Source organism: Ptychodera flava, chromosome 4, assembly GCF_041260155.1.
Source record: "Ptychodera flava strain L36383 chromosome 4, AS_Pfla_20210202, whole genome shotgun sequence".
In the NCBI taxonomy this organism is placed as follows: Eukaryota; Metazoa; Hemichordata; class Enteropneusta; family Ptychoderidae; genus Ptychodera; species Ptychodera flava.
Window position 1 is genome coordinate 45113182 of NC_091931.1, and position 26546 is coordinate 45139727.

The 26546-nt window shown below is 36.0% G+C and overlaps 1 protein-coding gene across 2 annotated transcripts in view; it reads left to right on the forward strand.

The window, feature by feature from the left end:
- The window catches only part of LOC139131939 (cyclin-dependent kinase-like 5), a 58093-nt gene that overhangs the window by 2835 nt on the left and 28712 nt on the right, over nt 1-26546 (forward strand). For both annotated transcript variants that reach the window (XM_070698265.1, XM_070698266.1), the window contains exons 3-5: nt 799-844; nt 25285-25366; nt 26375-26429. In XM_070698265.1, the coding sequence (XP_070554366.1) occupies nt 799-844; nt 25285-25366; nt 26375-26429 (183 nt within the window). The remainder of the gene's footprint in view (nt 1-798; nt 845-25284; nt 25367-26374; nt 26430-26546) is intronic.

Genomic DNA, 26546 nt, shown 5'->3' on the forward strand with positions numbered 1-26546 from the left:
GTTTCCAGACAAAATTTTGAAGTTTAGATATCATTCAACTGTAATAGTCTGTGAGAATAACTCTTTTCTTTATTGTGTATCTTCACATCTGAAGTGAATTTGTTCAATTTCTTGTTGCAAGCCACAAGAAGACAACACAACTTTGCTCATAACATTTCATTCCAAGTGATGGAAATGTTTATAACATTTCATTCCAAGTGAAAGTGATGGAAATTTTTACAAGAATAAATGGTTAAATATGTAGTATTTGTTGAGGTTTGAATATCTGTAATTAAGTGTCTTCCCAGCTAGATGTGCATTCCATGAGCTGTTACATGATTTGAAGGTTCTATTTACGTAACATAATACATACAGACATGGCACGGACATACCAAGAGCATTAGCGAATATTAGCTGTGATATGACTTACCATGATATTAGATACCAGATAACCAATGATACTCATCAGTTGAAAGGTGCATGTTTCGTTATAGCATCGTACATGTTGCCTTCAATGGGTGCTCAAATGTTTGTATATCTTTATATTATAAGAAAGGCAGGAAGCAGCAAAATATTTTTTTTGAAATGGGCAAAGGTTGAAATTGTATTTATTTTGCAACTATGCTCACAGCTGACATGTATTAGTTAAAGCTTCTCATTGAGCATTCTAATAAAATGACATAACAATCTTTTTATGTCCCCGAAATATCCACATCACTATATACACTGTAGATGTAACAGTTGGTCATTGTCTTTTAGTGTTAGAATGTTTGTTACTGCACATTATTTATGAAACATACTTGCTGTTTTTGTCCACAGGAAAGCAAAGAAATGGTTGCCATCAAAAAGTTTAAGGACAGTGAGGGTATGTATTAAATACAGTAATTATTCATAGTGTGTTTTTGTTGGTGGTGAAGAAGTCATGATTAGGGGAAACAGCAAACATAAAGGGAGGAAAAACGTTGCTTGAAATGCCGTCACTCAATCTGTTATGCTTTATATGGTAAAATTGATAAATTAATGGCTTTGTATCAGAAATCTTGATAAAATCTTGTTGTTAGGTAGCAGTTTTGTTTTTTTGTTCAAACCTCTTCATCTGCAGTTTATGTTTGGCAGCATCTGGGCGTCTTTATTTCTGAGAAGTTTGTCGTTGGTAGGCTAGACTCAAGCTGTTGGTTTCAGGTTCTTTGAATAGGTCTGCATAACTTGAAACCAACGGCCATATCCTATAGACTTTGTCCTTGATTTCACAGCAAGCTGTATATCGGACTGTAGCTGTTGATACTTTAAGTGAGACAGTCATTTCAGACTTGTGTATAGTTTGGAATGTACTACAAAAACCAAGATTTATTCCTTTGTGTTGTTAGATGAGAAAATGTTGAAGCCTTTGCGAATAATTTTTTTCTGTTGATATTTGACAATATAGTGTCACAACTCATTGTATTCCTCGTTCATCAACTGTGCAAGTAACCATAAGCACTGCAGAATTTTCAACTTCTATGATATACGTAAGTCCTCATTCTGCCAATAATTATATTGAGTTCTTTGTCTGGTAAACTGTGAAGTGGTTTGCAAGTTTTGATCTACATGGTAGGCTGAAAAGCCACAGAAAGTAGTTGTTTTACTTTCCTTCAAACCCATAAATGAATGAGAAAGAATAATTCTAAGGTTCATTATATGCACAGAACAAGTGTATAGAAGTAGGTGGTCTTACTGGATCCAAATTTAATTAACTTATCAGCTTAAATTTATCCCGATTAGGAACTTCTTATTATGCATGTACACGCATGTTTCTGCCAAACTCAATTTTGTCAGTCAAGTTTCAAGGTTACATGTGCTGTCTTTACTTATGTTGATTTACAATCCAAGTATTATTTATTGTTTGGCTTATTTGAAAACATGTAAAGTGCTGCTTCTATTCTTGTAGCATCTGCCGGGACAGTATGTTGTTACAATAGATAAATGTCTTCTTCGTGTGTATGGGGCGTTTTTCAGTGTATAGCCATACCTTGATTTAATTGAACCATGAAAGGGGCAGAAATGACGCATTTGCGTCTCTGAAATTCTACTCCTTTGCTTCTATAAGGAGTGTGCTAATAGTTGTGGTATGGGTACACTGTAATTACATCTTTGATGATATGTTAAAACTGCATCCTTTTTCTCAGTTGTAAAAAGTACAATGTATTTTTCACAGAACTCTGTTCCTGATTGGGCCTCACAGCAGCCACAGGTGTTGTACACTTGTAATCCTGTTGATATCAGATTTGTTACTTTAGACAGTGTGAAGTGAAATTCAAATCACAAGCATATACTTTAGAAATTTGCTTGCTTTGGTAGAGTAATTCTGTATTTCTTTCAGATACTCTAATAGTTGTCTTGTCATTGCATTTGGAGGAATTCCCTTGTTTATTTCATGCAGTCTAGAGCCATACAGGTATCTATGATCTAGGATGTCCAGTGTATTTCAGAGGAGATACCCCTGTTTTTGTATATTTTGTAGGTATATTTTTCAAGTATTGAATATTATCTTGTCCACTTCCAAATCTTTCAAGCTCTAAAAAATTATGTAGAACAGTTATAGTGGAATGAAATGTGAAATGAAGAATACAAAGCAATTGCTGTTGCAATGTAGACAAACATAAAATGTCAAAAAATTCAGCCATTTACAGAACATATTTCACCTCCAAGGTCTGTTTATAGTTCCACTTTTGCAGCATCCACTTTGCAAAGCGGACCTACCAAGTACCGTTAGGTGGTTTCACAACATTACATATATGCCAACTACAAAAGGCATTTCAATATTTCCAGGGAGGTGTGAATTGCTTTCTGTCCTAACTAATCTGACAAATGCTATCATGATATGTTTGTCTAGGTTGTGATATTAGAGTCTCTTTGGAGACCAAAGCCTCTATTTCAAAGCTCGCCGTTAAAGAAAACTGACACCTCACCTTTAATAAAATTCTTCCATCGTATTTATCAGAACACAAATTTCATTTAGAAAATCAACATCTCTCCTTATCTTTGAGGCACTCTGTTGATGCATTCAATTGTTTGCTTTTTGTGGTCAATAGTTGAGTTGAGAAATATAACAACAAAAGAAAATGCGGTATTTCAACTTCATGATGAATTCAACCACTCTGGAAGAAACAATACAAAAATTGATCTTTTATTAATCACCGAATCAATCATAATCAGAATGACGTGTGCCATCAATAAATAATTTTCAAAGTAGGGCGTTGTCTGTGTTGCCCAGTGTTACACACACATAACAAGTAAAACATTACCGTATGCCCTGCATTGCCAGCTGGTAAGGAGATGCAAATTATAGTATTTGGCATCAACAAAACTGTAGTTCTCAAGACTTTTGGGAGGATTGTTTTCAGTGTATCCGTTTGAATGATTTGAATGAATCGTCTGGCTTTCCAAGTGTGGACAGCTGCTGAGGGAAACTATCTCTCTATTGAATCTGTGGAAGTGAATCTTCAAAGATGAAGAGGCAGCTTTCCGTTGACAAAGGAAGTATTTTGCTGTGACTTAGAGTACCCGTCTAGGACTTTGGCTAGTTAATGTATTTAAGAGTGTCAATAGGAAGATTTCACCATAAAATTAAGAAGACTTAATCCTATTCTGACTGGCATGATGAAATCCCCTCTGTTTTAAATTAGGAGTCTACAGTGCAATCTGCAGTGCAAACATTTTCTCTGCAACCAACTTCAAACATTTTTAATGAATATCAGAATTTTAATGTGAAGTCTATTTTTTGGTGAAAAGTACAAGAGTGTTTTCCTTTTGGGTGGAAGTTTAAGAAAATAAAAAGTAACAAGAGGACCCCATTGTTTTTAAGAGTTGGCAAAATTTCTGTTTAGAACACAATAATATATCCCTTTTCCTGCCAGACAGTATAACTTCCCCATCAGCCAAGTCAGTAAAAAGTGGTATTAGGCCAAAACATGACGTATTTTCACACACTTGGCTTGGTCTTTTATAGCATCTTTAGTAAAAAAAAATCAAGTTTACAGTATTTATGTTTTCAACAGCCTTCAAATGTACAGTATTATGTTAAAATACACCATATGGAATATGTTGTGTTTCGTTAATTTTAACCATCTTGACCTGATGGTGAAATATAGACTTGGCAGGAAAAGGGATATAGAAAAGTCTCACAGTGAGTATGTACTTGTGGCAAAGAAACTTTTAATTCCTGGAGACTCATAAACCCGCTTGTAGTCAACTCATACTGATATGCGTACAAAACACACTACAGCTGTATTCACACCTCATTCAAGCCTTTGCATGCATTTCCCTTCATTGTGTCAATGTAGTAAGTATTAGAGCAGTTGAAAGCACAGTTGGCCATTGATGCTCTATTGTATAATACTTGCCAGAAACGGTCTACAGCTTTGGCCCCGACCACAGAGACAAACAAAGACATGGTGCTTGTGATACACGTCTGGGTGTAAATGATCATGAAACTTGTTTTTCCTCTCAATAAAACTCTGTCCTCAATCAAATGCTGTGTATTTGTGCAACCTACTAACATAGGGAGCTATGCACTACAACATATTTTCAAGTACTTAAAATGTTTAATCGTTTTTAAAACCCCTCTGTTAATACATACAGTATTTGAATTGCCTCTAGAATGTGTTGTTCATAGAATATAGGGTTGGTGTTACTTTTCAAAGATACACATTAAACACTCTAAGTTATGAACTATCCCATAGAGAATTGTACACGGAAGCTGTCTTTATAGAAATAAGACCAGAATGTACCAAAAGTCTTCACACTGTATGCCTTTAGATTTTGTACAGTATCAGAGAAGAGCACTTGTGAGAATTTGCAGCTAGGGAGTTTATATTATGTAATTAATTTATAATTCGTAACTGTTGTTGTGTTATTTGCCTTCAGACACTGGTCTCTGCTCTCGTCTATTTCAGATTGTATTGATCCTATTGATTTTGCAGTGCTGGTAAATACCTGAAGTGACATCGTCTATTACTTTGCATTGCGTTGTGCCAGTGGTATCAGTGAATTTAGGTCAACATTTGTGGAATTTATCGGCTTTGTTAAGTACATCAGTGTACAGTTTTGCTGTCATGTGTTGCATCTCTCAAAACCACCTGTTGGAATGGATTATCAGTTCAGCCATGGTCCCTCTATAGTGGTTCAGCTAACTGTAGTTGAAAAGTCAGAATAAAATACATGCTGCAATTGCAGTGAACTTTTGTTATGATTATTGCTGTACATGACAAAGATGTCTTTTTTTCTTTACTTTGTTTTTTTTCACCTGAAACATGAGAAACACCTTGCTGCCAAGAATTTGTGTGGTTCAGGTTTCCTTGATGATTTAAGTATAACCAGACAGTGCCAAATTTGCACATGAGCCATATCCATGAACTGCACTTTACCTATCAAAACATTTCAGTATCTTTCTGTCCCGAACACAGTTCTCAGTCTGTTTGAATTTTGTGGCTGCAGTTGCTTATCAACAAACACGTAAAAATTGTTGGTGTGTGAAGCTATGCTAAGAATGATCAGTATTTTTGGACAAATAGAAATTGTTTCTAATTTCTGTATTGAACTCTACTGAGTGATTTAGTTTAGGTGTGGGCATTCATGGCATAATATATATATACGTATGCATTTTATGGAACAAAGGTGCAAAACTTACAATTTTTTTGTCTCTGGTTAATTTTTATCGATGAGGTTTTTTTCAATGGCCATAGGGAATGCTAACCAAATAGTGTTTGTTGACACCTGACTATCAAAAATATGCACATGTAGTGAGGTAGGGGTCAGATCAAGGAATGCCAATCACCTTCCTACCCTGTCACAATGTTCAGTCAACTGATAAAATACTTCACATTTTTCAGGTATATGCGGTTTTTTGCCCGACAGTGCATGTCCAACAAAAAGAACTTGACATGGTTTCCTCTCAGAGGACATTTCAGCAATGTCGCCGGAACGTTGTGGGTAATTGTTACTCGAAACAGCTGACGTTATTGTTTGAGAATTTATCATTCACATTTGCAATCAATTGAGGGGGCTTGTATGTGTCTTGAGTAGAGAGGTTAAAGTACAGAACTCAAGGACTTTGTTGACCAGCAGAACAAGTATGTGCAGTTTTTTGAACTGATTTCCAGAAATGAGTGAAAAAAATGAAGTACACCACCAAATGTACCTGTACTTGTATAACATTTTCTCTACACTCTATGCTCGAACAAAGTACAACAAAGTGCTGTACCATGTTCTGGCAGATTTTTTGAGGATGCACACCTGCAAGTCTCTGAATTTAAACTGAATATTTATGTTCACCTGTACATATACCATAGATCCTGGAGCAATACCGACAGTCTGTTGGTTGGTCACAACTTGGTACATGTACTCTCAGGTATCCCTCATTGACATCAAATGTTGAAACACTTGAGTGTGTATATTTGCTAGATGGTGCAAGTGTTACAATCACATGGTCTATTTTTCCATAGCACAAGGACCAGAGGTGTCAGACAGCAACTGCATTGAAAGCAGTACCTTAATGGTGGTTGGAAAGGCTAGAGCGTCAGTTATAAATTTCAACAAAACTATTAAGATATAAAAGTAGTCAACATTCTCTGTGGAATAAAAAAACTAGACATTTGGGCACAAAGGCATTGCAGAGTTATAGCCTGTTAAAACTTCTGAAAAACTGACCAAATAAGAAGAAGTTGGGGAGTCCTTAGTGTATTAACTATGGTAGAGGTCCCCTAGCTTTTAATAAAATGTTTGAAAAGGGAAAGTCATTATTTGCCGTTTTTCAGGAAAGTTTGACAAGGCGGTGCTGGCATTCAGAGTGAGTGACTGCTATTGTAAATGCATTTTTAGATTCTTTGAGTGTCAAAGAGGTGTCAAAAGTGAGATTAACCAAAAAAACTGCTCTATGACTTCAAAAGAGGGGTGCAAATATGGCTTGTTTTCAAAATTTTTGACAGAATAACAGTTTTCCTACATAATTGTATACCAATTTAATCCAATTTGAAATGAGATATGGACATGGAATTTTTACAGCCTATTAACAAGGTTACAGATAAAATTTGTACGGCACAACTTTCTTGTATTTGAAGTACTTTTTGAAAAATAACATTTTGAAATTTGAAAGAATTTTTAATAATTTTTTTATATATAAACCCATGTAAAATCATGAAAACAAATTTTATTTACAAAGCCTGCCGTACAAATCTTACAATAAATAGTGTCAACATATTTATAACTAATTTGGTAATATTAATACTATTCAATTATTATGAAATTCAAATATGTAAAAAAATATAAAAATTAAATTTTAATATTTACTGGTGTCATATTTCAAAATCATGGCTGCAAATATACAATTTTTATATTTTTGGAGAAAGTATTAACTAAGGGAGTTATCCTGAAAATTTGAACTAAATATCTTGATTCTAACACTTAAAACTTGACATTAACTCTGAGAAAAGAATTGGTGCAAAAATAGCCTTCCAACCACCTTAATGGACATATCCATGTAATATTAGAAATTTGTATTTATATACTGCCACATGTATATTATGCAGTGGTATAACTTCAGCTGTTGATCATAAAAACAGCTTTAGTCCAGTGTCCCCAATATGTGGTAAAGCCCAAATATTTTCCTTGGTGAAGAGGGTCCTCAAAAATGGGGAGTAGAAGTGATAGAATCATTGTTAACAAATAGGTGGTGGTCTCCATAAGATTCAAACAATGGATACTGTACCTTTTCATCAGTAGCATTATTGCATCTGTTGGCAGAGCAGTAGGTTATGAATGCTGTATGTACAGAGTGGTTTGGTCAGTGTGTTGTTAAGTCTTTTAACCCAAAACAGTGTTCATTCATACAGCCACGTCATATCTCTGTAGTAACAGTGCAGTCCAGAGAGTGCAATGTACTTTAAACATTGGCCAACACAGCACCATATTGAAATACTGGGCCTAAGTCAATGTGTTGAGTTGTTGTTTTTGAGCAAATGTTGATTGTGCAAACTTTGTTCTACAACATTTTACAAAGTCATCATTGATACTGCCTCCCCAAAATCTGTATTTCCCACCATCATATCAAATCGCAAAAATGCATTTAACATTCCTCATCCAAAATTTTGTTCCAATTGGAGAAACCAATCATTTAAAACCAGTCAATTCAAGAAATGTGGCATGGTCTTTCTCTCAAAATCTGAAAGAATTGTCTCCTTTGGCTAGTGAAAGTTGCAGAGAAATGTCAGTCACACCATGCATTCAATAAAATTAACATTTTTTAGCCTGCCTTGAACAAACACAGCCATCGACAATTTGTAGGCATGGAAACCAAACATAGTCCAATAAATACCAGTGTGTAGGACATATTTAGGAAATAAATTTCATTTTGATTTGATTTCCTTCCACATCATTTTGAAATGTAAATTGATCAACATTTTTGCTGGTTCACATCTGCTCTTTATTGTCAGCCAAACAATACTCTGTTTGGCTCTGTTACTGTGTAGATGTGTGTATGGCAGCTGCTACACTCCACTCTGTTTATCATCAAAACATCATTTCTGCATTCTCTTTCCCTCCAATATGGTGGCCAGGCTTTTAACATCTGGTGTATGTTTTGTGTACCGGGTATGTTATTGAAATCAAACAAAAGTGAATTCTTTACTAGCATTATTTGAGATACATCTCCTCGATCGGCATGGAAATATAGGAATAGGACTCTAAAACGTTAACGATAACATCGGTTCAACATGATGGTTGTTCTACTTGCTGTCAAGTAAATTTTGGTGCAAAGAATAAAGCTGCCATCTCTTCACACTATGGTATTTGGCCATCTAACTTTCAAAGAAGTTGTTTTTCACTGTGTTATGAATTGTTTTTCTTATCAACAACATTGTCATTAATTGTCAGTGTAAAACCACTCTTTCCATCTTACTTGCCAAAACTGGACGAAAAATTCTGCAAAGATATCCAAAGCTTATTTCCAAAATATTTTTTTTGAATATTTTTATATTATAATTTATTAAGATTTATCCAATGTTGACTGTAAAAAAGAGTCTACATAGGATTAAGTGACCAAAACAGGTTCAGATCACCAATACAAAGTCAGTCCCCCAGAACACACTACATAACGAGCAAAAAGAAAAGCTGACATAAAATTTACAACAATTAAAATGGTGAACAGTTTTACTGAAGTCTCAGTTTTAGGTCTATTTCATGTACTTGAAATAGAATACCACTGGTATCGTTGGTAAAAGTTACTATTATGACTGGTAATTTGGTCAATTTTATCAATTTAACACTTTCATGTAAGCAGTACAAACACAAGTAATGAAGAAAAGAAGACAAAATCTCTGCAATTTTATTCAAACATCCATAAAGTGATATCAGAGCTATTATGGATTGAGAGCATTGTTGTAGTTACTGATGACAATGACCGCATTATTTAGCAATGATAGTCCTGACCTGGTTACCATCATTTGTTCAGTGTTCCAAGGCTATGAGTAGCTCTGAATTGCAAAGTGGCTGCTGGTGGATCTTACACAGCCAACAGAAACTTTAAATTGATTAAGCCTGCTGAATCAAACAAACCTTTGTTTCTGTGTACATAGTTGGCCGCCAAATATTATCAGAGGAAATTAAAGCTTCTATTATATTTTCATGGTAATGTTTTTTTCAGAGGGTTTAGAGTGTCTGTTACAGGTTGTTGTTGTGGTGACAGGTGTTTGAGATACGCACCACAAGGTAGTTCAGCTATGCATGATTGCATTCGTGGTCACATTCCAAGTTGACAGGACCCACAGGTAGCAAGGTCAAAGGTCGCAAACCGGTGAGCCGAATCAAAGCGCGGAATACTTTTGTCAGCCAGCAGCCAAGACATTCGGGTTGGTCAAACGACATTGTGGCGGTATTTGAAGTAGTGGATTATTAAAGCCAACGTATGACCTTCAGGCTAATCTGTGAAATTGAATATGTTGTCTCAATTACCAGAAAATTATCTCAAGAGTAGGGCTGTCACAACTAATCTGAACTAGGAATATCAGATATCCAGAACAAAATATCTTAATTTGTAGTATTCTCATGTAGGGTAGATGTAGGGTTAGTCTGGAGTTATTTCTTTTGAATTTCCAACTACTGTAAAAGTTAGGCTTAGAGGAACAAATTACTCAAAATTTACTGAAATCAGATATTTTATTTAACTCAAAATCACCACTAACTGTGTAGACTGTAAACATTGTAAATCCATGGGGAACTGGTAAATTTTCAATTTTCAGAAAAGCAAGATAGTGAAAGCTTCATTTCCTTCACAAACCAACCTCAAAATCAATCCATACAATCAGCAGACCAGAAAACTATTGTAAAAATTTGAGCATTGGAAAAATCATCCTGGCATAATGTACCGGTACATTCTACTCTATTTACTAGGAATAATAGTAGGAAGTGGTGAATTGGATAGTGGCACAGTCATCTTCAATAACAATGTTAGAAAATGAGCTACATACAAGTACTGGTATTAGCTTGTACCTTTATTTTGATTTTTTTTTTACCCTCAAATTTAAATGCAGTTAATAATCATCATAATTTTGTTGATGTGCTCAAGGTTCTGTTGGCCAAATGAATATCCCCTCAAGTTTGAGTTTGGCAGTACAGGCAAAATGTTTCTTGGAGATTACTTATATTACATGTAAAATAGTTACATAAATAAGAATTGAAGATGTGATTTGACACCTGTGTATCATGAACCTGCTCACAAATAGCTCTGTTTAAGAAAACATATGGTTGCTAGTTGCACTTGTACCTGATTTAAATTACACCTGACCAAAGGCGTGTTTGCTTCACCCAGATTTTAACCTAATTACCGAGTAAAATGCTTGCACAGATGCCATACTTGGCTTCTTGGAGATCTGTTGACAGGTACAAGGTACTATTGTCAATGCCATACAAGTGTTCCCAGGGATAACACTGCCATGTGTGTCTTGGTAATGGTGTGGTAGCCTATGGGAACAGGTGTTATGTTTGGCTTCTCATCCAAGTTAATTGAAGTGTACAGATTTATCATGCAATAGTTGCCACGTAGCAAGTACTGTACATGTATACTGCCACATACATAACAGAATTCACAGGTGTGTAAGGAGTAGAGAGATCCTAGAGTCCTCTTTCTTGAGTGTCTTCTCAGAGTTGACATGGCTTCTTGTGAACTTTTTTCTTTATAATTTAGATGTATTTAAGTAGAGCTTTCCAAGGTACAGTTGGGCATTTAAGTAAAATACCTTAAGTCAGTTTTAAATGCTAATAAAAATTAGCTGCCTCTCTCTTTATGCAGTGCAGTTTACTATGCATCATACGGTTTAAAGAGTTCATATCTTTAGTTCCATATCAAGCAATATTGACAACAGTGAAGTACTGAATAGGTGTGAGCCCTTAGCTTGAGTAAAGCTTTCTTGATCTTTGACAGTCCGTGTCTTTCTATTCAGTATTCAAAAGCTGTGAATCGTCAGTTTGGCATAGACTTCTTGGTATACTTGATTCTATGTTGTAAAGATTAAATTAAGTCCTGCTTCAATAAAACCCCACAAATTTGTCTCCCAGTGTCAAGTAAATGTCCATCGTCTTGTTAGTTTACATAATTACATGCAGGGCTTGATGGATGCAATGGTCAATGCTAAAACAAATTCAGTTGAATTTACATGTACATGTATGTCAAGCAAAACTGAAGACATGACAGATTCAAACCGCTTTGTATATCAGTGCATGTATGTATGTTTGTCACTTGTCAAGAACTACAAAGATTACAGACATTAATATTGCCACTGAATTTGTGGTAGTATACATCAAAGTACACGTACATGTAGGTGTTGAGAGATCGTTCGAGACTTTTTTAATTAAGGACTCTCTTCTATGAATCAATAAGGCTTTCACCCACCAGAACTTTCTGAATACTTGTTCCATGCAACTGTTGTGATCACTGTTAGGTTACTTCATGTGGAATGCTCACTTAGTGTTCAATTATAAAGTTTTAACACAATTATTTTCAGTGCAAGGAGTTTCATACTTTGAATGTTCCATGTGGAATGTATATATGTACAAATTATCAAGCCCAAAAATAAAATGGTAGGGTCTTGACTCACTTAATTAAAGAAGCAATGTTACAAGTCAGGTACTTTCATTTGGTGGAGTTTAATAGTTGTTGCTGTTTTCACATGTATGTATAGTTTGTTAACCAGACAGAACAAGCAACATTGATAAAGAGAAAAGTGTGAGATACCTTTCACCTGTACATAAATTGTAAACAGAATTCTGAAACACACGCATACATTTATGTATCACAAATTCTATGAATCTAGAAAGTGTCTTCAGTCATAAAATTTTTTGTTTCGTCCAAATTGTATATTTTCACATGAATTTTTCAAATGTGTATAGTTACAAAATCATACAAAGTGCTTTTGCTTTAAAAATACTGATTCTTAAAGAGAGGACTGTTGAAGAATAAAGTCAGCCATTATGTTTGAACCAATTAACCCAAACTCCAGCAGTGTAAAAACTTTGAAATACTTCCTATAATCAAATAATTCTTGCTTGGTTGAGAAAGTCTGTGTATGTCATGTGCAAGTGTATGCCATGTATGATGTACATGCATAATTGTACAACATTATCTTGGTATTACTATTTTGATTAAAAAAATATGAAGTTAAAAATCATATCAGAATATTGTGAACTTCATGACAGCAGTGTGAATGTAATTATACATTTAAGTCAGTATTTAATTGTACATTACAGAAATAACACAGATCTGCCCCTTTCAATTGAGATGTGAAAATATTGTTAATGCACTGTTTACATGTTAATGGGTTCAATATCGCTATTTGACATGATGGAAGGATGTTCTACATTGTTGCATATTTGATGCAAAAAGTAGAGCAAGACCACCTAGGTTTTCGGGTAATTGGTAGATTTTCCCATTACGCGCAGCATGATACAGGCAGTGTGGTTGTACTAGTAGAGTTACAAGTCCTAGATCCGTTACCAGGAAGTGAAAGACTTATGTAAAGCTAAATGAACTGCCCAGGTTACAGGTAGAAAAAGATAGGGTCATGACACTAAAGGCCTTGTTTGGTTATTGAGAAAGATTAATTGAAATTCATTAGGTTTTGGAATAATGATTGGCTAGAGGTGATCGGTGTACAGGATATTGCAAAGACAATAGACCTACAGTAGTACCTACATAGGGACTGCTTTACCTACGGGACATGTACATGTAGCTGTATTGTCCTATTCTTTCTTGCACATGTAGTTGATATTGCAATGCCATAATGTGACCTAGTGTACTGTACTTAGTCCAGTAAAAGCATGTGCTAACCTACTGAACATTGTACTCATCATAATTCATTGCACTGTCATGTTTTTGACATTTGACACCATTTTAATAATGATGATCATTAATAACGAGGATGCTTGATTAATAAATGTGCCCCTATTGACATTTTAATTTTGTTAGTCTCTATTTCCCAGTCCCAGGACTTCGATAATTTTCCCATATATTTTCACCTTATCTGCATTTAAACTAAAACAATACAGTCAAAGTAAGATTATTTTCCATGTGTGCATTCTTTTATGTGTACTTCTACCATCGTAATGAAACAAGAAGGAAAAGTGTTCTAGCTCTTGTCATAATTATATCGCATACCAGTACACATTGGAACATATACTGTATTTTCTGTGAAAGTAGATGAAATATTTGACAAGTTGACTGTCATTTTATACTCAGGTGAAAATTAAACATAAAGAAAGTTGTTATGTAACTTTGTGAGGCGAGAAGTTAGAAATATATTTTCCTTGCCCATGTGCTGTTGCCTCTATAGGTTTGTTTATAGACTCTGTCACAGCTCCTCACTGGCTATTCTCTGTGGCTGCTGTAGCCCATCTCAATGAGTTTGTGCAGCCTTGCTAGCTTATAGACGGTAATCCCACAATGCATTGCTGTGGTTGTATCAAACACCTTATATACACTAAAATAACAAAATCATACTGATTTTGTGTTGTACAAGGCATTATTATGACACAAACTTGCAATCCCAAAAAATGCCTTTTGTGTATTTTGTTTCCATCAGCGACAAATCTATAGGTCAGGGTGTAACCTGCCAGTATTCTATGAGGAACATACCCTGTGCATACCCTATGTCTAAAAACTTCTATGAGTAACATACTCTTGTATACCTAGTGCGTACTGCATCATAGAACCGGTAAAAAAACTTAAGCATACACTACAGTTTTTGTACTGTATATGTACATGTGTGAACAGTCCAACAACAAATAAAGAAGATAGTTTGATGAAAATAAACAAAAGGGTCATTATAGGTTCATTAGTGGTCATTGGTACATGTACATGTTAGGCAGTTTGAGGTCCATTTCTTTGCATTTACATATGGTGTGGCCATGCATATATCTAAACAAGGATGGGTTCGTGGTCTGAAACCAACATTGATGTTAGAATTGTAGCAATAGATATACATAAAACTTCAGTGTACAGGTTACCAATCATGAAATAAATAATTTCATCTCAGTAGGTTAACAGAAGCATTTACAAAATAAAAGTAAATCAATAAACCCATTGCAATAAAATGTCGCTCCAAAATCAATGCCTATATACGGCAGTTATTGATGTGTTATGTTGTGAAAGTTATTTCATAAAAATATTTCTTTTGCTGTTATAGGTATACTGACTGTCAATGTATAAGTCTGTGTTGGTTGTCATTGTCACAAATTCCTGGCAAATAGTGTTCTAGCTGTCAGACCAAACAGAATGATAGAAGAGATTAATTAGATGTCATCACCATGACGAAATGTATCATATACGCTGGAATGCTATTTACAGTATTATTTTCCAGTACACAGTAAAATTATATGTAAACAGTTTACCAGACAACAGAAAAATTTAATTCCAAACATGCAGTTTACACAAAGATTGCACAGTGTTTAATTAAGGATATTTTTTATTGATGTGATACTGTTTGTGCGTTTCTGATAGAATTGGCATGCCTTTTCAATGCTCTGTCAATAGAATGAATTCGCTGAAAGCGTTGGTTGGAAGTCAATCAGCGTCAGGACTGTCATATTATTTGTACTTTATCGCTCAGACAAATACCACTAAGTTTGAAACATGTACAGTATAACCCCTAGTATGGCCCAATAACATTTTAAATGTTTCAAAATTTTCTAGCTCAACAGAGATAATGTCAAGGAATTATTCCTGGTGACGACATCAGGATCAAATCTCTAACGTATATGCAATTTCAGAATCAGAATTATTAGAATTTCCAATTCTTCGTTACTATTGTTCTTCCTTCACACTAAATGAATATTCATGTAATGCTGCCAAAACCTGGTGTGTTCAAGCTGTTGCCATGTTACAACACATTTCAAGTACTTCCTCCATGATATGTATTCCAAAATCCTGCATACAAATATGAGCATCCTGTACTTCCAGGATGCAGTCAAGTATACAGAGATATGGTTGGTTGGATGGTTGGTTATCGCCATGACAACAGCCAATCAGATCACTGGAATAAAACAATGCTACATCAATTTTGCATCAGTTATCAGCTGTACTTTGTTACCAGAGTACTTCCCAAAGCACATGTTCTGTACTTGTACAGTATATTGTAGTATGTTTAGGATGTGCACTTTGCATTTTCAAGGAAAACATCACTTCACTAAGAATACTGATCATGCACTTGCATTTCCAATTTCTGTTTGTCTGCCATGGTAGAAATTGTGCTGTAAAAAGCATTTATTGCATGGAGATTAAGCAGTAATAATTCCATTATACTGTTATAGTGACATTTATGCATCCAGGACAGAGATTAGTCTAAATTAAAGTAATATTTGTACATTGGAGTCCTCAGAAAATAGTAATACATAGAATTCTAGTGACGACATATAAGATAGTCATACACATAGGATGCATAAGATGAAAACATTTAAATTTTCTCCACACGTACATTGTATATTACACACTGTTGTAATATACATTGTACATATTGAGAAAATTTTGTAAGGGAGTTTTGAACTTTGTGTTTCATTGGCATTTGCGTAATGCCTACAATCAAGAATTCTGATATGATACATGTACTTTGCCATGGTTGATGGATGTAAGGCATTAGTACATTTCATTTCATTAATTCCTTTAGGTTACGCAATGAAACAAGTACATGTATTTTGCATTAGATGCATGCAATATCAGAATCGTACATGAGCCATTTTAATGACTATAAACATAGAATACAAATGATTCAACCTCTCCTAGTGAAATGAATCTTTTTAAGATATTGAAAACTGCTCAAGGGTTTTAAAAGTTGACAAATCTAATGTATCTGATGTTATCTCCTTTTCCAATTGAGCGGAGGCATCATAGCCCAGTCGGTTAGGGCTCCAGACTCATGATTAAAGGATGTGAGTTTAAGAGCCTTGTAAGAGCCAGAGTAGCAGACTCATTATAAGAATATGGTGACTTCAAGACTAACATGGTGTTGTGCCCTTGAGCAAGACACTTTTAAGTTACTCAGTTTTGGTAACGAGTGATGGGCATCTCATTCTTTGAATCAATTGACTTCTTGCCCATTGGATGACAGAGCAAATAAAAAAAGGAACAGAAAAATTTAAATTTTGTACATGGTGCATAGTTTTCCCATGCGTAGACATGTAATGTGTGCCTGTATAGTGGTGTTACAGAAATGATGCTGTACATGTATGTGATACAGTCTATTCACGTATGATATTACTGTATTTGCCATCATGCATGTTTGGACATACCAGTAAATGTTATGTAGGTCATTTCCCCCACACTCATCATGACCTGAGTTCAATTAGTCTAGAACATTCTCAAGGTCACTGCCCTTGATGACCTAACAACCTTGAATTCAATTAGTCATGTTTGGAATGTTCTGGAAAGTTGATTAGTTGTGTAAGGGAGATAATTTTAGAACAGTAATTAGCATGTCAATAAAAGTTCTAGATTGTTCTTATATGCCTTTATAAAGGGACGTGCTCAGCTTCCAGTCAGACTTTTGGGATCGTGTCTCTTGTGTGTTACTAAACTCCAGCAGTAGTCATTCTCAAGACTTTTCAAGACCTTCACTGCCAACGCTGGATTTATACTGTGGACTTTGTGCAGCTTCAAGCCTGCAAGCCAAAGGACTGTTCATTCATCCAACTGACTGTTACAACTCTGAGACTGGAGCTTTGCCGTCCCAGCTGAGATAAGTAGTCTGTACACTTTTAAAGCTTGTACTCTGTCCCTAACTTAGCAATTAGTTTTGTTTTCGTAATAAATTTTGTTTAAACGTTAACTGCTGAGTTCACCCTTTTGTTCGTTTTCTCTGCACGTAACAAATTGGGGGCTCGTCCGGGAGACGGATATTTTGAGCCGTTTGACAACATTTTGACAGCCTTTTCAAAACTACTGTATACTTTGAACTCAGCGAAATTTAATCATGGCGGAATTTAAACCAGAGGAAATGGATGACCTTGATCAGGACACATTTGATTCCCTCAGAAAAGATGACCTCATAGCACTGGCCAATTTCCTTAAAGTAGAAGTCAAAAAGATCTATGCGCAAGAGGGAAATACAGTACCGTATTGCCAAACATCTAGTTGATTTAGGCCAATTTGAGGAATCCACCCTGAAAGATTATGAGCCCGAGTCTACCTCTGAACTCAGAAAATTAGAATTAGAAATGCAGACAAATTTGGAGATCAAGAAACTAGAATTACAAATGGAAAAAGAGAGACAGGCATTAGAAAAAGAAAAAATACAAATGCAATTAGAAATGGAAGAAAGACAGAGAGAGAAAGATAGGCAGGAAAGATTAGAAATGAAACGTTTGGAGCTTGGACAGTCAGGAAAATTCTTCCCTTCAGACAAGTTTGACATCACTAAGCATTTCAGGTTAGTCCCCCTTTCCAAGAAAAGGATGTTGATAAATATTTCCTTCATTTTGAGAAAATTGCTCAGAGTCTGAATTGGCCTAAGGAGTCCTGGTCTATGCTTTTACAGAGTGCTTTGGTGGGTAAAGCCAGAGAAATTTACATTCAGTTGTCAGTAGAGCAGGCTTCAAATTATGATTCTGTGAAGGAATTAATTCTCAAGGGCTATGAGTTGGTGCCTGAAGCTTACCGTCAGAAATTTAGGGATAGTGAGAAGGTGAAGGATCAAACTTATGTTGAATTTGCTCGAACAAAAGAACAACTGTTTGATCGTTGGTGTTCTTCTGAAAAGGTTAGTCAGAATTATGACAAATTACGACAACTTGTTTTGATTGAGGAATTTAAAAGGTGCATCCGGAGTGACATCAAGACGTTTATCAATGAACAAAAGGCAGATACATTGGAGGTTGCTGCACGTTTGGCCGATGATTATTCATTGACCCACAAATCTTCATTTCTCAGCAAACCATCCCAGTCCTTTTCATACAGAAACAATGCAGGGAAATTTAACTCCTCCTTTTCATCCAAGAATTTCTCAAAGGACAGTAGAAAATCAAATGACAACAGTTCACAGAGTTCAAGTAACACTTCCACATCATCAGATCCCAAGTCTCAATCTCCTTCTGACAAACAGTTCGGTACACTTTCTTGTAATTATTGCAAGAAAGACGGCCATTTAATGTCAGAGTGTTTCAAATTGAAAAGAAAACGTGAAGGTCAAAGTGGTCAAAGTGGATCTAAGCCCACCGGCTTTATTTCTTCATCAACTCAATTAGAGTCTAATAATGTGTGTAACACATTTTCTGAGGTTAAACCCTCTCATCCCCAATTAATGAGGTCAAGGTCAATTCTTCTCAAGATAGCATTATGGGTATTTTCGAGCCATTTATTCATAATGGTTTTATATCACTTTCTAGTGATTTCTCTTCCGCTACCCTGTCAAAATTTTAAGAGATACCGGGGCTTCCCAGTCTCTTTTGTTGGCAGATACCCTGCCGTTTTCTGAAAAGTCATTTTCAGGTTCTAAAGTTCTTATTAAGGGGGTAGATTGTAATGACTACATTCCTGTTCCTCTCCATAATGTCTATTTGTCTTCGGACTTTGTTTCTGGACCTGTGGCTTTAGGTATTAGCCTTTTTTGCCTTTTGAAGGGATTCACCTTCTTCTTGGAAACGACCTTGCTGGGGACAAGGTCATTACTAATCCACTTGTGACTGATAATCCTAGTTTAGATCAAAATCCAGAGCCAATAGAGGAAGACATTCCCGGCCTTTTCCCATCATGTGCCATTACTCGAGCCATGTCAAAGAAACTTCTGAGAATCAAAATACTCTCAAAAATAATGTCACAGATGTTGACTTAAATGACACCTTTCTCAGTCAGTGTTTGACACGGATCATTCCGTTATCCCTCGTGGATTTGAAACTTCCAGTAAAACTTCTGCTGACCAAAGTCAGACATTTTCTAGATCAAATCTCATTGCAGAACAACACAAAGACCCAGATATTTTGTCTTTGTTTGACAGGGTAGATGATGAAGGTAAAACTTCAGATAGCTCTGTTTCCTATTATACAAAGTCTGGTATTCTCATGCGTAAATGGAGACCTCCAGATGTTCTTGGTTGATGACGATTGGCTATAAAACATCAAATTGTGGTTCCAAAGCCCTATCGTGCTGAAATATTGCGCCTGGCCCATGAAACGCCCTGGGCTGGTCACTTAGGAGTCAGGAAAACTTATCATAAAATTCTCAGTCACTTTTATTGGCCTAATCTCAGGCAGGATGTAGCACATTTCTGTAAAACTTGTCACACATGTCAAATGGTAGGAAAGCCGAATCAGACCATTCCAAAGGCCCCTTTACAGCCAATTCCTGCATTTCAAGAACCATTTAGTAGGATACTAATAGACTGTGTTGGGCCCCTACCAAAAACAAGATCAGGAAATGAGTATATGTTGACAATTATGTGTACATCAACCCGGTTCCCAGAAGCCACCACTGAGAAACATAAAGACAAAGACTATAGTGAGAGCTTTAGTCAAATTTTTCACTTTATTTGGCCTCCCTAAATGTGTCCAGTCCGATCAAGGCTCCAACTTTATGTCTGGAATTTTTCAACAAGTAATGGATCAGCTAGGCATTAAACAGTATAGGTCATCCGCCTATCATCCAGAAAGTCAGGGTGCTCTTGAGCGATTTCATCAAACTTTGAAAAACATGATTAGGACCTACTGTTTTGACACAGAGAAGCAGTGGGATGAAGGAATTCATTTTTTGCTCTTTGCTGTTAGAGAGTCAATTCAGGAGTCTCTTGGTTTTAGCCCATTTGAGCTTGTATTTGGACATACAGTCCGTGGCCCACTTAAGCTCGTTAAAGAGAAATTCCTATCAGACGATGATGATTGTCTGAATATTTGCAATATGTGTCAGATTTTCGTACAAAACTCTCTAAAGCATGTGAATTAGCCAGAGAAAATCTTGAGTCATCTCAGCAGTCAATGAAAACCAAATATGATAAAAGCACCTCAAAACGGAAGTTTGAACCAGGTCAAAAAGTTCTTGTTCTACTTCCAATTCCTGGCAAACCACTCCATGCTCGTTACTTTGGGCCATACCTAATTGATAAAAAATTGAGCGATTAAATTACATCATAATAACACCTGACAGGCGAAAACAAAAACAGCTATGTCACATAAATATGCTTAAGCCATATTTGGATAGGGATAATCCTACTATAACTCAGCCTGTCAGTGCAGTCAGTTCAAACCATTATGAAGATAGTGATACTGAAACTGACTTGAGTGAAAATACTCTAAACTCAAAGCTGGGCTCGGTCAAGCTTCAGAACTCAGAAATCCTGGAGAAGCTGGAGTCTACAAAGTTGGCACACCTCCAGCCAGAACAACAACAACAGGTGAAAGAACTGCTCCATGAATATAAACACCTGTTTCAAGATGTTCCAACGAGGACAAACGTCATCTATCACGACGTTGATGTTGGGGACAGTAAGCCTGTAAAACAACATCCATACAGACTGAATCCAACAAAAGCGAAATATCTCCAGGAAGAAGTCAAATACCTGCTGGACAATGACTTTATTGAACCCAGTAAAAGTAACTGGAGTTCGCCGTGCATACTTGTTCCCAAATCAGACCACAGTTATCGTATGTGCACGGACTTTAGGAAGGTCAACACTTTAACAAAGACAGACACTTTCCCAATCCCGAGGATTGATGACTGCATCGACCGAGTGGGAAAAGCCAAGTATGTGACGAAATTTGACCTACTGAAGGGATTTTGGCAAGTCCCTCTGACGGATCGTGCTCGTGAAATATCCGCCTTTGTTACACCAGACGGATTGTTCCAGTACAAGGTGATGCCATTCGGAATGAAGAACTCTCCGGCAACGTTCCAACGGATGATCAACGACGTCATATCCGGGCTAGACGGATGTGCAGCTTACGTTGACGACGTCGTCCTGTATAGTGACACCTGGGAGGAACACATCAAGCTCATGCGGAAGTTCTTTGAGAGACTGAGCAAAGCAATCTTGACTGTCAACCTTGCCAAATCTGAGTTTGGTTGGGCTAGGGTAACTTACCTCGGACATACTGTAGGACAGGGTGAGGTAAAACCTGTTGATGCCAAAATCAGTGCCATTTCAAGTTTTCCCATACCAAACTGCAAACGACAACTGATGCGCTTTCTCGGTATGGCTGGTTACTACAGAAAATTCTGTCCAAATTTCTCCACAATTACTGAGCCTTTGACTAACTTACTTAAAAAGAAAGTAAAGTTTGTTTGGTCAGAGCAATGCCAACAGGCATTTGATACACTTAAAGCCATACTGCAAGGTGCCCCAGTGTTGTCTGCACCAGATTTCACTTTGCCATTCAAATTAGCTGTAGACGCTAGTGATACGGCTGCTGGTGCTGTTTTATTGCAAGAGGATAGTCATGGTGTAGATCATCCTGTTTGCTATTTTTCACGCAAATTTAACAAATCCCAGAGAAACTACTCTACAATTGAAAAAGAGTGTTTATCTTTGATATTAGCTTTACAGCATTTTGAAGTTTATGTTACTTCTTCAAATCAGCCAATAGTGGTTTATATTGATCACAACCCTCTTGTTTTTCTGCAGAAATTTAAAGGCAAAAATCAGAGATTGCTAAGATGGAGTTTAATGTTACAGGAGTTTAATCTTGACATTAGACATATCAAAGGCAGAGACAATTTAATTGCAGACTGTCTCTCTCGTATTTAGAAATTATTGTTGTTCACTTTCAGGAATTTTATTGTTGTTCACTTTCAAGAAATTTTACTTTAGAGTAAAACAAATTTGAGTACTTAAATCCTTTTCAAGATTACATTTGTAAAAGAAAGATTTTTCTTTGAAAAATTTTCTTTTTTGAAGAGGGGTGTGTTATGTAGGTCATTTCCCCCACACTCATCATGACCTGAGTTCAATTAGTCTAGAACATTCTCAAGGTCACTGCCCTTGATGACCTAACAACCTTGAATTCAATTAGTCATGTTTGGAATGTTCTGGAAAGTTGATTAGTTGTGTAAGGGAGATAATTTTAGAACAGTAATTAGCATGTCAATAAAAGTTCTAGATTGTTCTTATATGCCTTTATAAAAGGGACGTGCTCAGCTTCCAGTCAGACTTTTGGGATCGTGTCTCTTGTGTGTTACTAAACTCCAGCAGTAGTCATTCTCAAGACTTTTCAAGACCTTCACTGCCAACGCTGGATTTATACTGTGGACTTTGTGCAGCTTCAAGCCTGCAAGCCAAAGGACTGTTCATTCATCCAACTGACTGTTACAACTCTGAGACTGGAGCTTTGCCGTCCCAGCTGAGATAAGTAGTCTGTACACTTTTAAAGCTTGTACTCTATCCCTAGACTTAGCAATTAGTTTGTTTTTCGTAATAATTTTGTTTAAACGTTAACTGCTGAGTTCACCCTTTTGTTCGTTTTCTCTGCACGTTACCAGTAAATGTAAAATAAAAAGTCTGTCGCATAAAATACCATGTTGTTCACCCAGTAAATTAAAACAAGCTCACAGATTCATAAAGGTTGAAACTCTGGATACATAATAATGTAATTTAATACATAAATGATGAAATTTTGGACCTTTGGCTTTTAAACACCGAATTGAGTTACCATGCAATTTTTTTAATGAAAAAAGTAATCAATAGGTTGCTAACAATTTAACATCGTTTTACATCAAAGAAATTGGCTCTAAATCATTGTGAATGGCTACATTGCAAGTCTGTTAGTTAATTCAAGGAAATGTAAAAATAACTACTTTTTATGTATACTAAAGTGTAGAGACTTGTGACCAAATGTAACTATATAGAGGCTGTTGTCCCGGGCTGTTGTTTGCTGGAGAATTGTAACATTTTGAGAACTTACTGTCCATGTCAGTTTAACACAGTTGTCCTCTGACACATTTCCTCATTACGAATTCTTTGCAGCAATTTTTCTGGTCAGGAATAATAACGAATGCAAATGTGATGGGATGTTGTTGTTTGCTACATCATACTTCTTATGTTGGCAATTACCAACCAAAAGAGATTAGCAGTTTTCAGTGCTGGTTGACATCTCTTCGGAATCCTTACAAGTTTGCTACAAATATCCTCAACCTCCTTGAATATGACAAATTATGTATTCCTAAAATTGTACATCAATTAATATGTATCTCTCTTTTGATAATATGAATATTCTTGATAAATATTAATTTAAGAAATTGAATTGCGAGACTTTTTTTATCACATATCTATTTGCAATTAGTTGCATGTGAAAGGTCTCAAATTTCTTATGCATTATTCAAATTGTGAAGTGACAAGAATATTTGCTGAAGTTTCATTGATCATGCTTTACCCTAATGCTCCTCATAGGCTGATTAATTCATGATATGATCATACATATTTAATGCTTCATGGCATTAAAAGCTGATATACGAACTAAAATTAATATTTACATGATCTAGCTGTAGACTTCATCGTAAACTGTTCTGCTGTGTGATCTTGTGATCGCTGTGTTTAATGTTTTGAAGGTTCTCATCTGTTCAAAAAGTATTTGGTAATTATTTCAATTTAACAAAGATCAACACTTAATATTTTTCTACTCTCAAGAAACTAATTAGAAACTGTATACATCATGAAATGTGTTATTCTCAATTATATTACCATGCCCTGCCCATTGCGTTTTAATTGGTCGAGCTGAACCACGTGACTGCCAACAAATACACAGTAATGGTTTGTTTTCATGCCTGTGAATATGAATAATATCGTAAACATAGTAACTTTACGGCTAAAACGAAAATTGTGATTTGTACAAAGATCATAATCAACCACAAAATAAAATGGAGCATTTGTGGGGCAAGTTTAGACGCTTTTTTTCAAAAAAAATCTCCGGATTTGCAAAATTTTTGCAGCAGGCGCACTACTCACTGACAGCTTCTGAGGCCCCATTGTCGTCGGCACGGGAAATTTTCGTAAATTTTGACGGTTTTTCAGGATTCCTTGATAATATAATTGAAATAACAGACTCCGTGCTGACCATTAACGTTTATTTATGGGCGCGGGCGAGAGGAAACCAAATTAACGCGCTTGGCAAGCCCCGCCCGTTAATTTTTGGCTTTCCTCTCACCTTTGCCCATAAATAAACGTTACTGGTCAGCGTGTCGCCCGCTATTTCTATAATAAAGTCATCTTATTTGATGTCATCAGATATGAGTACTTTCTACAGAGCAGTATAACTTCCCTGCTTCAGCTCAAAGTTATTCATGTGTGGCCTGGTAAAGACCATACAGTACGTATTGGACAACATTAAACCAAGAAAAATTCCATTGGATTACGTTTTTATCACAAGAACAGCTTCTTTCCCAACAGTGATTTTTTATATACAAGGTAGAACAAGCTTTAGGGACAGATATTAAGACTCTCAAAGTTTTACAATTCTTTTCTGGTCTTCCACTTATTGGGACTCATTTTAAGCCCTTAGAGTAAGTAAAGCTTTAACCGTCTCAGTTTTGTGAAAATCAAAAGATTCATTTTTTCACCGTAGAGTTAACACAGGGATAGATGCCATTTGAATTTCCAATACCGGGGAATATCAGGTAGTTTGTTTGTCCAGCACCAGACTTTGCATTGTGACCCCTGATTTTTGTTCTAGATTTGTCAAGGGAATGGTTGAAAGCTTTATTGAGGAAAGTTTGAGCAAAATTTTAATTCAATTTCGAGGCACATACGCCCCTTATTAAAGTATATCCTACAAGTTGTTGATCAAGCTTTGTTTAATTGTTTTTCTGTCTTGCAGAAAATGAAGATGTAAGACGGACAATTTTGAGAGAACTGAAGGTGCTTCGGCAACTCAAACAAGACAATATAGTTGAACTCAGGTAAGTTTCACTACTGCTATTTTGAAGTTTGTTTGAAAAAATAGAACTTTAAATGAATATTTTATCATGATTGTATAGAGCCAGAGTGCTGTTGTTTATCTGTAGGGCTATAGTTTCAGATTTCATGCCAAATAAAATCAACAATCAAATAAAGTCAACTATAAATCTGCTTCCTTATTCCTTGAACAACAAATCAGCATTGCAAAAGTTTTAGCAAGCAATGATGAAGATATATATTGCTTGCATTTATTTCAGCTAAATATTTCATATGGACGTGTAATATCTATAAAAAATACACACCACTTAGGTGAAAGTTTTGCCTTTGGAAATGTCATCTGTCATGAAGAGAAGTGTAACACATTTATCTGCTGAAAATTTCAGATAAATTCTTGTCTTTTTACTGGAAGTCTAGAGAAAAATTGACAAAGAGACAGTGATTTGATTACATTAATGCCAGGTGATGTCAGCTGAATGCCATAGGTTGGTGATTGATGTTTTTACAAGCAATAGAAAGCCAGACAGACAGCTGTTTGTCGGAATTCTCATCAGATATACGTGGTCACCTAGCAACTATTTAGGTCTTTTGAAACAGAGCTTGATGTATGGTTGTCAATATATTTCCACTTTTACCTGCATACAGGTGAAAGGGAAATCAGACTATCCTGATCGGATTTGATCTTCTCTGTACGCAGACCAGTGTAACTGTTTGAGGTGTAGTGGCTCAAAAGATGGCGACGAAAAGGTTGAATACACTGTGCATTGTCGAAGTATAGAACTCTTGATGAGAAAACATGGTCATGTTACCTACCCGTATATCTGTTTGAAAGGGTCATGGAACTTCAGTCACTCAGTACAATGAGTTTCATTCAAAGTTTTTACGTCTCTCAGCCTCTGCACACCACTCAGCAGGACAGACTGCTAATGCAAGGACCTCACATGCGCAATAGAAAACTTCTTTCACACCAGATGAATTGCATTGAAAAGATGTGTTTTGATTCTTTTTAACAGGGAAGCCTTTAGAAGGAAAGGCAAGCTTTATCTAGTGTTTGAATATGTTGAAAGGGTGAGTAAAATACAATGTCGGATGGTTCAACAACTTTGTCAAAAGATAAGAGAGTGAAACTGTGAAAATCTCCAATGATGTTATCACTGATTTTGAATTGCCTTTCCAGTTTTCATG